Source organism: Eretmochelys imbricata, chromosome 15 (assembly GCF_965152235.1).
Source record: "Eretmochelys imbricata isolate rEreImb1 chromosome 15, rEreImb1.hap1, whole genome shotgun sequence".
Lineage (NCBI taxonomy): Eukaryota > Metazoa > Chordata > Testudines > Cheloniidae > Eretmochelys > Eretmochelys imbricata.
Window position 1 is genome coordinate 9388577 of NC_135586.1, and position 12097 is coordinate 9400673.

At 41.4% G+C, this 12097-nt stretch overlaps 1 protein-coding gene across 2 annotated transcripts in view; it reads left to right on the top strand.

Moving 5' to 3' along the window:
• SUDS3 (SIN3A corepressor complex component SDS3) overlaps window positions 1–9614 on the top strand; it is a 30826-nt gene extending 21212 nt beyond the window's left edge. For both annotated transcript variants that reach the window (XM_077834894.1, XM_077834895.1), the window contains 2 exons: window positions 5204–5288; window positions 8863–9614. In XM_077834894.1, the coding sequence (XP_077691020.1) occupies window positions 5204–5288; window positions 8863–8961 (184 nt within the window). In that variant the 3' untranslated portion in view covers window positions 8962–9614. The remainder of the gene's footprint in view (window positions 1–5203; window positions 5289–8862) is intronic.
• The last annotated feature ends 2483 nt before the right edge of the window (window positions 9615–12097 follow it).

Below are 12097 nucleotides of genomic sequence, written 5' to 3' on the forward strand. Positions count from 1 at the left end.
ATGAGCTTCACAAAAGCATGAAAGGACTCTATAAAATCATATGTGGTTAGGACATATGGCATTGTAGCATAAATATTTTTCTCACCACATTCCATTGTCATGGGGTTTCATTGTCAAGGATTGTAGTCATTGCCTTTTCCTGAGTTTTGTACTACTTTATTTTACATTTTGCTGGAATAATTCTGCTCACATTTTGATTGATAGTAATAATGCCTCTGCAAAGTAGCTGATATTTTAAAATAACAAAGTAGCTTATGGTGGTGGGAGGGTAATTTTTTTTTTTTTTTTGAAACGCATATTAAACTGAAGCTGCTCGTGTGCACCAAAAATAATGAACTCTGACAGCTCAGGAATGACTACATTTTATTCCTTCTGACTGGAGACATAAAGGACAGTCCTCTCAAAATAGTTAATGTTTAAGGCTAGAAATGGACTCCTTGAGGTTTTTGTAGCTACATTTGGCAAACTTATTTCACAAAATGGAGACATAATAATAGGAATCCCAGCTGGATGTGGAATTAGTCTATTTTTCCCTCAGCCATTTTGCCCCAATGCCTAAAACACTTGCTTGCAGCAAAAACACTTTTTTTTTTTTCTTCTGTAATTTTAACTTTAGATGTGCATAGTATAATAAGTGAGAGAATTTCATAGCAGGGAATGGGAGAGGCTTCCATTATTGGCCACCAGTCTGAAGTCCAGTGTGCATCTCTGAGGCATTGGTTTGTATTCCATTTGTCCCTCAGACAGGAGTCCCTTTGTCTTATTGAAAAACTTACTCACGAGAACAAGCTGAGACACTTCAGAATTTGAGTTAAATATTTCCTAGCAGAAGATGAAGTTTCAGCCAGCGTCAATGTGTGCTAGCTTTTATGGCAGTTTATTTTACCTAATAGAAAGGAAGAGTTCACCCATTAGAACTATTTTCCTTCTCCCCTAGAAGCCAGCTTAAAAAATTCCCAGGTAAATTTTGTCCGAGTCCACCTTTCCCCTTCTATTTTTATCCCTTGTTCTCAATGGCTGTCTGACCACTTTGAGCGACATAGTCCTCTTCATCAACAAACAGGCAGCAGTAGTGCCTGGTTCCCCTTGCCACCCTACTAGTCTCCATTAGGTCTGCTGTCTACCTAGTTTAAGGTTTTCTATAGTACCCATAGTTATGGGTCTTTGCCAGTGAGTGACCGCCTCTATTGATTAAAAGGTAGGTCATTCTCCAGACCCACTTCTTATCTTGGCAATAAGGGTGCCAATTGCAATGGTGTTTTTTGTGATGTGGAAGTGTGTACGTTGTTTATACTAAGACACCAACTCACTTCATATAGACAATGAAGAGCTGTCAGATTGTAACTTCTGGTTACTACCAACCTAACAGTGAGGGTTATTCAGACCCTAGCACTGTGTTTTCAAGCAGGTGGTGGGGTCTGGGTTGTAATAACTTGAGTGCTTCCTGTTTACAAGATGACTGTGCTGAATAAATGGTTACTATTAAGTTACCAAGGAACCAGCTGAAGTCCCTCCCTGAAAATGGGGATAGAGGTCTGAGATGTTTAACATTTTAAAATTAATTAATTTCCCTGTCTTTGTTTTGTTAACCCAATGTCTTCTGTTTTTAGCTGTTAAATACGCTTTGGCATTTATTTTTCCCATCTGAAGGGCGTAAAGCTGAGACTAGAATCTTCTTTGCTGCAAACAACCTGAAAATGCTGAGTATGGGAGCCAATCAGAACAGATTATAGAAGATTTTTGGAGATTTTCATATTTTATAGTATGGCTATTGTGGAAATAACAGATTATGCAAATTATCGTACTCTAATGGCTATCAGCCAGTCAGAGTACAGCAAGTTGCATACTGAACAGTTGCTGGGGAAATAACTGCAATGATTCTGCAGCTCAGACACTGGATCTAAATGTCAGGCATGTCATAATAGGGGCAGAGGTGGAAATATAACAATGCTTCAGTAACTGTAGAGCATCTCTGTACTCCTGGCTAAAATTGTTCACTTAATTATACTGAAACAGATTATTTGCAGGTGATTCCTGCTTATGGGATAATAAAGAGACCTAGCATACTTTAACTACAGCATTAACAAGGAGAATCCTTAAGTGTGTGACATGCAGAAAGCTAACATTCAGGCTATGAAACCAAACACTCGAAAGCACTGCATTATCCTTTGGCATATGCCTTAGACAAAATAAGATAAGACCATATTTTATCTCGTGTTATTTAAACAAAGCAACTTGTACAAGCTGGATACAGCACATGTCATGTGGGATCCTATGGCTTCCTACTTATAATACAGACTTTGTCTGTAATTGACAACTTTGGTGGCATGAGAACTTAGGAAATGAGAAATCGAATATTAGACTTCAATAAATGTAATTTTCTTCCTGACTTTCTAAAACAGTCCCCTTTTTTCCAAGAGTCTGCTTTTTTTTCTTGTCCGCTCAGTGCCTATAGGGCAAGTGAGTATTTGTGTTTCATGGTAGTGACTGGCAGACTGTGTGGGAAGAGGGAACTTACAAACTGCTATCTTCGTTAGGTTGTCCAAGTGATTTTTTTTAAATCAATGCACTAACTAAAAAATCAAACTAAATCCATACCAACCTCAATCACATGTTTTACCATCCAGACATAACACCCAAACACTCATCACCTCTACAGTGTCATTTCTAACACATGATCACCCATTATGCACATATCTAGTTCTGCAAAATCACACTTCACAACTTTAATTCCAACCTTAGCAAGATTAAGCTGTTCTATCAAAACATAATTGAATGTCCCTGGTTTCTTTACTATCCACAGGAATCTGAGGTCGGTTTTGATTCTTGGGGAATTACATGTACTGAGATGTGTCTGTATCAGGACAGGTGGAGGAGAAGCCATGTGAATTATGGTTGGCTTGGATTAATATTGATGTGTTAACTGCATTGATAGGTTGCTCAAATGCATTTCCTTAACTCCAAGTTAAAGCTTTTTGTGTAGCAATTTCCCTGTATCTTTTCTAGCATCAAGTTTAAATGTGATTAGAGTATCAGGTTTCCAGGATAGTAGCTCTGACTGACCTTATGACCCCAATGTATGGGAGCTATCTTCCTGAATCCATATGCATGTTTTTGGGTGGGGAAGGTGAAAGTTAAGGGAAGATCTTGAAATAAGGGGTATTATGAAATGGGGAAGGGAGAGGCTTTTACCCATGTTTAACTTGAAATTGTACCCCTTGCAGCACAGACAAAACTCCCTGTTTTGGTGTCTTCTACCCTCTTCCTCTCCCTCCCTTCCCCCCCCCCCCCCCCCGCTTCCATATCCATCCCTATCAACTGCAGACCCCATTCTAAACCTCTGGACCTAGGCATCTTTTGCGTCCCTGGTTCTCCTGGCCCTGTTTGACCCCTTTCATATGGCTGTACATCCTAAGCCACTGCAGCCTTCTGCTTGCCCCTAGGTCTAATCTCTATTTGCCAGTTTGCTACACCCGTTTTATGCCTCCTGCTTTTTATTTCATGTGTAATGTTTTTCTCAAAAAACGTTAAGTGATGGGGGCAGGGGACTAAGCATGCAGTGAAGTGGGAGCATGGGACCGTGTGCAATCCTGAACATACAGGCAATGAATCTGCGGGCTTGACATGCTACCAGTGGTCACTCGATTACAGACCTAAAAGTGGCAATTCTTCAACAAAAATACTTCAGAAGCAGACTCCAACGAGAGACTGCTGAATTGGAATTAATTTGCAAACTGGATACAATTAACTTAGGCTTGAATAGAGACTGGGAGTGGATGGGTCATTACACAAAGTAAAACTATTTCCCCATGTTTATTTCCCCCCCCGCCACCCCCCACTGTTCCTCAGACGTTCTTGTCAACTGCTGGAAATGGCCCACCTTGATTATCACTACAAAAGGTCCCTCCCCCCCCCCGCTCTCCTGCTAGTAATAGCTCACCTTAAGTGGAAAGAGAAAAGGAGTACTTGTGGCACCTTAGAGACTAACCAATTTATTTGAGCATAAGCTTTCATGAGCTACAGCTCACTTCATCAGGTTTTCCACTGAATGCATCCAATGAAGTGAGCTGTAGCTCACGAAAGCTTATGCTCAAATAAATTGGTTAGTCTCTAAGGTGCCACAAGTACTCCTTTTCTTTTTGTGTATACAGACTAACATGGCTGCTACTCTGACACCAGTCAGCAATTAATCCATCTGTAGGACCAATGAGGTGGTTTAGCACATAGATTCACTGGCAAGTCTCAGGAGCTCCAATGATGTTGCAAGTCACCCTTGTTGCTTAGTCAAGGTAGCAGGGGGCAAGAAGAGGGAGAGATTTGTAGTGTCACAGCAATTCCTAATGTTTGCCAGAATGGAGTTGCACCGAGTCTCCCTCTGATCAACCTCGGGTGTGGGTGCGGTGGGGTGAAGGGATTTGAGTTCTGGGCTGGGTACTACACTTGTAGCACAGAGGACTAACGGGGGCTGAGATCCTGACAGAAGGCCAGAGAAATGAGCTGGGTCTTGATTACAAAACTGGCAGTGAAACACTGATGCTTCAGCACTTCCCTACCTGCGTAAGGTACAAGTTGCGTTAGTGAAAAAGCACGGTCTTTTTGGTTTCATTGGGTGTAAATGCAAGCAGTTGTGACGCAGTGTTAATAACATTAGTTTTTTTTAAATGGCATATCTGATACATTTCCTAGAATTCCCTACAGTCCAGCCATTTATTAGTCTGTATACTTCAGATCATTTTAGATGAGTTTGTTTTAATACTCTATAGCTATTGAAAGATGGAAGCAAATCAGTTGCAGGGAAAAAAAGCACTCTGCCCTAAGAGTAAATATTTGTCAACTTTTGGTGTTACACATTTTTATGTAAGTAAGAAATCCTATTAAAACCTTACAATTGTTACAATTACTGACATATATATACAATTACTGACAACTCCCTATGATTAGAGTGGGGTTGGGGGAATCTGCAGTTTTCAGCTTATTGTGTTTGTAATGTTTGAGTGCAGGTGGTGGGGAGAGAAATGGGTTTAAATTCTTAGCTATGTAATGATGTGAATATGCTGAGAAAAGCGAGTATCCTTTGTTACTTTCCTCATGCATATAGAATCCGTGTGGTTCATAAATCAAGCTACTCATGACTTTCTAAATCTTCAGAAGAGTAGATGGGATCTCCTGGGCAGCTAACAGATTAATGCTTTGCTTTTTGCAGGTACCACAAGAGCCAGGCTATTTACCTGGAGTCAAAAGAGAACACTAAGATCAGCTGTGTGATCAGCTCTGTAGGAGCCAACGAGGTAATGGGTTTCTTTAAGTTTTGGTCAGAATGAGAGAATGACAAGGGTCAGTGCAGGCAAGCAAGCAAACTTGTGTTTGTCAATTGGGCTTAAAAACTCATAATCACAATACAAATAACTTGGCAGAGTAGCAGCCTCTTCCTTTGGGGAAAGATGTGGTCATGTGGTATTTCAGAAGCTAAATCTGAGGTGCAGCTGAATTACTGTTTGATTCAAAATCTTCATAATTGTGCTGCCAGTGATGCTTGCTCTGCAGTGTTAGTGGGTTTTAATACTTGTAACTTTAATAGTGTGGATTGATCTCTTATTGACGCACACATCTTTAAACGAATTGATTTTCGCATATCCCTCTTCTGTGTTGCTCACAGATGATTTTTGGTGCACAGTCAACCTGTTAAAATTGGATTATGATATACTCTAGTCCTCTGATTTCCTCCTGGCTACCTTCAGTGACCATTCCCTCAAGAAATAACTGCAGAATGAAAAGTTTATTGACTGAGGGTTTGAGGTGAGCCTCCTAGTGGGAAAAGAAGTTCAGTTCACCTTTGGCTCCAGAGCCAACTCTGTCTTAAGCTCCTAGGTGGAATGAATATTAATGGTCTTGGATCAGTCTTGATGGCCAAGAATCCACATTACAGAACCGTTGCACATAATTGGTTGTCTCTGCTGAGGAGAGACAAATGATTGACCTGGTGGGAGACTTAAATACCTTTCACATGTAGATATGGTGGTCTTGACCTGCCCAAGCTACTCAGTTGACAGGGCATCAGCAGGGATATTTGCATTGTATTTCCCTAGCTGTGGATTGAAAATAATTTCCATTACTTCTAGTCTCTAAACTTTCCAGGAACAAATATTTACTCTCATTTGACATAAAACACTAGGGACCCAGAAGAGGATGAATTAAAGGCTCGTCGCTAAGTTTAGGTGTAGGTAGGGTATTCCAACCTTACTGCTAACCTCGTTATATATGTTACAGGATCTCTAGGCTGCCCATTAAATTAAACCAAGATCCTAAGTCGTCTTTTAAAAGAAAACAGCAGGCACAATCTCCTGGAAGTTCACTTGCTGGGAAGCATTTATCTCAAACTTTGGGCTGCATCTGACAGTGACTGAAATTGGCATTTTGGAGCTTGCCTTGTACAGACATCTCATGGTATCAGCAAAATGTGGGTGGTGATTGAGACTAACCTGTTACCCTACCAATAAGAAAGCAGGCTAGTAACTTCTCAAAAGTTAGTCAGTTTTTGCAGCAACAGGATGAACGCTGATGGTAAACCAGACACTGGTTCCTCATACAGCAGCTGTCTGTACAGCAGCATGGTGACTGCCAGCTGGTGGGTAGTTGCCAATTTGAAATGACTGCTGGCTTAAGATACAATTAAGGGCCAAAGTTGAGCAACTTCTTAAATGTTCTCCTGGTTTTATCAATGTAATTGGGTTTAAAATTACTGGCTGTTAGTAACTATACATACATGCCTGTTCATGTGTCCTACTCTTTGGCTGCTATAGATACAAAGTTTTTTATGTGTTTGAATAAGTTTGGCTTCAGGTTCCATGGAGCATAGTAAATTCCTTCCTCTGGCTCAGAAAAATGGTTGTCTTTAGCAGGTGTGAGTAGATTGTTGATGATAATTAATGCCTTCCACAATCTAATGGGCTGAAAGGAGGGCAGTGTATGTTGGGGATAAAGTCAACAGTGTTCACAAGTCAGTTAGGTACTAGAAAAAGGCAAGTAATTTGGCTAATGCTACTTGATTTGCTGATAAGGAGTTGGGATGAGGTTAGTGGGGGTTAAGAGGCATGTGCATCTAGGATTGATATGAATCAAAACCTAAAACAAACTTGGTATTTAAGCAATGCCAATAGGAGAATTGTGCAAAGAAAAACAATTGGCAAGCAACATGAAAACTAACTTTTCAATAAAATGGATAATGGAGCTGGGATTTCTTAAATTCAGTAGCCTCCGTGAACCAAAAAAGTACCTCTAGTGTGGGTATTAAAGGGAAAATATTTCATCAATAAAGTAAATTTACTATATGGGAAATGCTCTCTCTTATAACAGTGAGCCATAGTCATGGAGCAATCGTTTGGCTCTATGGTTGATTATTTAAATGAACTTGTAACAAAATGCCAACAGATGTATTATAACACATACAGAAATGGCTAATTTGATTAAGGTTATTACAGTTAACATTAAGGATCTTAATGTTGTAAATGATAAAAGGCTTGAGCTGAAATTAAAGAAAATCTCTTGCAAAAGGATAATGCAGACTTGCATTTTCTTAAAGTGGAACAAGAGCGTTCTTTCAGAGGCAGCTGGCTTCAGCACTGGATTAGAAGAAAGAGGGAAATGGATTGATTTTTTTTTTTTCCCTCCAGTGTGGCATTTCAACTGCAAACAATGGAAAGGCAAGGAAGGTACTTCTGAAAGGAACCCTAATGGGAAAAATGTGTGTACTCGGATCTAGATATACTCTTAATCCGGAGCAGATAGAATTCTTTAAGGGCTTAGAGAAGGTGAACTTACTGATAGCAGTTTCAATTCCAGAGTAAAACTGACAAGTGTGATAACGTTTCTATGGAAAGCTGAATTTTTGGAAGTAAATTCACCAGTTATAAAGTTAAAACACTTAAATGTTAGTGGAGATGTTGGAGACACTCCCCCAGTGAAAGGAATAATGTAATCTAGTATACAACAACCACCTTGTGGCTGGTGGAAGTCAATGGCTAAGAAGAAACCTATACCTGAAAGTCAACACTAAAATGTGAATTGGTCAAGACTAAATTTACAAACCTTTGTAATGGAAAATATTGTACTCTAGTCATAATTGCAGCAATATTAATATTTTTTAACAAGTTTCATTCTTACTGAAAACACATTTAAAAAAAAAAAAAAAGTTAAAATGATAAAACCAGGCGGACATTTGCTCAGATTCAGTTTTTAAAGGCATCTGATCTGGGTTCCAGAATCCTTGATAATGACTTTGATTTTAAAGACTTTATTTTCCAAATGGCTATTTCTGTAGATGCAATTTGTAGTCCTTTTAAATAGATTATATATCTGTAGTAGTAAGAATTTTTCAGTGTAGGTGTTTAAAAAGCAAGCCCTTTTATCTCCAGATACAACTTATAATTGAATAGTGTGAGAAATGCTTCACTGAACAATATCAGGGCAAGCTTTTCATTTGACTAATAGTTACTTGTCTGAGCAAATCCCAGGACAAGTAATTTTATGATCTGTGGCTCTAGAGAGACTTATTCTTGATTAGGTAAAACCAAATGCAAGCTTTCTGTTATGAGCTGTCGCAGTAGAGAATTTCACCTGCCTGATGCTTAGGAGGAGCAATTACTTTTTCTGATAGAGAGTTGAAAGCAGAGAGAGGGATAAAGCCGGTGACTGGATACATTATACCGAGGTGGCTTTTAAAAAGCCATGTTTTCTATTCTTCCTAAGAAAGCAGGCAGAGCTGCAGAAAGCAACTTTTATGGCAGACGTTAAGGATCCCTGAAAGATTTTCTCCAGTATTTCTAATCTTGGCGGGTCTCTGTCTTCTCTTTCTCTCTCATGCAGATTTGGGTGAGGAAGACCAGTGACAGCACAAAAATGAGGATCTATCTGGGACAGCTACAGCGAGGGGTTTTTGTGATCCGCCGGCGATCAGCTGCATGACTGTCTGACTCTCTTCCTTGATCTTTTTTAAAAAAGAACCCTCTTACAGGGAATAGCAGTCTATCCACCCAGCCATAGCAACAGAGATGCTGTTATGGCCGCCTGAGAGACCGTTTGTGGCTGGCCACATCATCCCAATAGTCCTTAAGTCTCTAGTGACACTCAAGCACTGCCCTGGAGCCCTGGACTTCTTCTGGAGTTTTCCATAAAGCTTCTCCAAGCTTTTTTCATATTTCAGGAGACTATATTTAAGAAGACTCTGCATCATATTTTTCTCATCTTTATATCTTTGTACCGTGAAGCGTGTGTGTACATTGAAAACAACATAACTTAAGTTTTGAATCGGGGGGGAAAAACCAGTTATTTTCCTTGTTGAAAGCTAGTTCTGTCTCTTCTGCAAAGCTTAGGGTGCTGAGCAGGAGGAGACTAATCCAACTAGCTTTCTCTATAACAACATGACATCGATTCTTTTGGATGAGCTGTTGAAAGATTTGCCCGTGCAATGAGGATTTTTTTAGGAAAGTGTGAAAAGTGTTCTGGAAACCTGTAACATGCTGATATTCCGGTTGATTTTGACCTGGTTAAACACAGTCTAACTTGGTGAATCCAAAGCTTCCTTTCTCGTCACATTAAAAACCCTTCAGATGAACAAACTGTGTGTGTCTATACTGCTACGCTACATTTCCATACGTAGATGAGTATAACCCAAAGGATTAACTGGACTATGCATGAGGCAGTGAGATTATATGAACAGCACAGTATAATCACTGATAATTTTACCTTTCAGTACTGTACATATAAGTTCCTTGAAATGGTGATGACTCGACTAATTCATGGGTCATACTGGAACAGTTGATGGTAACTTAGATATTAGACCTTTGCTCTCGAAAGGGCCTGATACAAAATGAAAAGCTGCATTGGTAGGCCTTGACAGTGTACATGAAGCCTAAATTCCCCAAATGTAATACAAAAGTTTCTCTTTCAAGGGTGTTGTAGTTGATAGAAACCAAGATGAGTCTCTACAGTGTCCTCTTTGGAAATGCTGTAATTCTACAACATTTAACTGACAGTGGCATCCATTCAAGTGTGTTTAAACCACTTGGGTTCCTGGTAGCTATTTTCTAAAAATACTTGATTCACAAGTGGGCACTGATGGCCAGAGACCACCATGAAATGTGTTGATGCATCAACATGAACTATACAACAGATAGGAAAGAGTATCAAATTTCTGCCCTCGAAATGAATGAAACTGAGGTCTCCACCTGAAAATGTTGGGCAATGAGTTATAGTATGCTCCTTTTGTCAGTGTCTGTCACTTGGGGGTGGGAGAATTGGGGGGGAGGGGTCTTCAGTCTTGCTTTTAAAATGCCTTCTTGTTCATGATTAGGTTTGTATTTCCTTCATATCTGGGTAAATGAAATATTTCAAATTACCTTTCTCCATTCCTTTTGTTTACTACAGTTGGGTGGGAGTGAAGTCCCAGTAATGAATCTGTGCATACACACTTGGGTCTTGGTTCCATGGTGGAATCTTAAGGCATGTCTACACTTACCAGTAAATCGACACTGCTGCAGTCGATGCAGCGAGTGTGGATTTAGCGGGTCTGGTGAAGACTCGCTAACTTGATGGGAGAGCACTCTCCCATTGATGTGTGTTCTCCACCTCCCCAAGAAGCGTAAGGGAAGTCGACAGGAGGCACTCTCCTGTCAACACAGCACAGTGTAGGCACCACGGTAAGTGCATCTAACTATATCAACTTCAGTTACATTATTCTGATGATATGTCTGGGGGGAGAAAGCAGAAGGAGACTCCACTGGTTGGAAGGCATGAGATGCACTGTCCTGAGATGGGGGGGGTTCCACGACCACCACTCCCAAGAGAAGGAGGCGGGTGGTGGTGGTCGGGGACTCTCTCCTCCGGGGGACTGAGTCATCTATCTGCCGCCCTGACCGGGAAAACCGAGAAGTCTGCTGCTTGCCGGGGGCTAAGATTTGCGATGTGACGGAGAGACTGCCGAGACTCATCAAGCCCCTCGGATCGCTACCCCTTCCTGCTTCTCCACGTGGGCACCAATGATACTGCCAAGAATGACCTTGAGCGGATCACTGCGGACTACGTGGCTCTGGGAAGAAGGATAAAGGAGCTTGAGGCGCAAGTGGTGTTCTCGTCCATCCTCCCCGTGGAAGGAAAAGGCCTGGGTAGGGACCATCGAATCGTGGAAGTCAACGAATGGCTACGCAGGTCATGTCGGAGAGAAGGCTTTGGATTCTTTGACCATGGGATGGTCTTCCATGAAGGAGGAGTGCTGGGCAGAGACGGGCTCCACCTTACGAAGAGAGGGAAGAGCATCTTTGCGAGCAGGCTGGCTAACCTAGTGAGGAGGGCTTTAAACTAGGTTCACCGGGGGAAGGAGACCAAAGCCCTGAGGTAAGTGGGAAAGCGGGATACTGGGAGGAAGCACAGGCAGGAACATCTGTGAGGGGGGGCTCCTGCCTCATACTGAGAATGAGGGGCGATCAGCAGGTTATCTCAAGTGCTTATATACGAATGCACAAAGCCTTGGAAACAAGCAGGGAGAACTGGAGGTCCTGGTGATGTCAAGGAATTATGACGTGATTGGAATAACAGAGACTTGGTGGGATAACTCACATGACTGGAGTACTGTCATGGATGGTTATAAATTGTTCAGGAAGGACAGGCAGGGCAGAAAAGGTCGGGGAGTAGCACTGTATGTAAGGGAGCAGTATGACTGCTCAGAGCTCCGGTACGAAACTGCAGAAAAACCTGAGTGTCTCTGGATTAAGTTTAGAAGTGTGAGCAACAAGAGTGATGTGGTGGGAGTCTGCTATAGACCACCGGACCAGGGGGATGAGGTGGATGAGGCTTTCTTCCGGCAGCTCGCAGAAGCTACTAGATCGCACGCCCTGGTTCTCATGAGTGACTTTAATCATCCTGATATCTGCTGGGAGAGCAATACAGCGGTGCATAGATAATCCAGGAAGTTTTTGGAAAGCGTAGGGGACAATTTCCTGGTGCAAGTGCTAGAGGAGCCAATTAGGGGGGAGCTTTTCTTGACCTGCTGCTCACAAACCGGGAAGAATTAGTGGGGGAAGCAAAAGTGGATGGGAATCTGGGA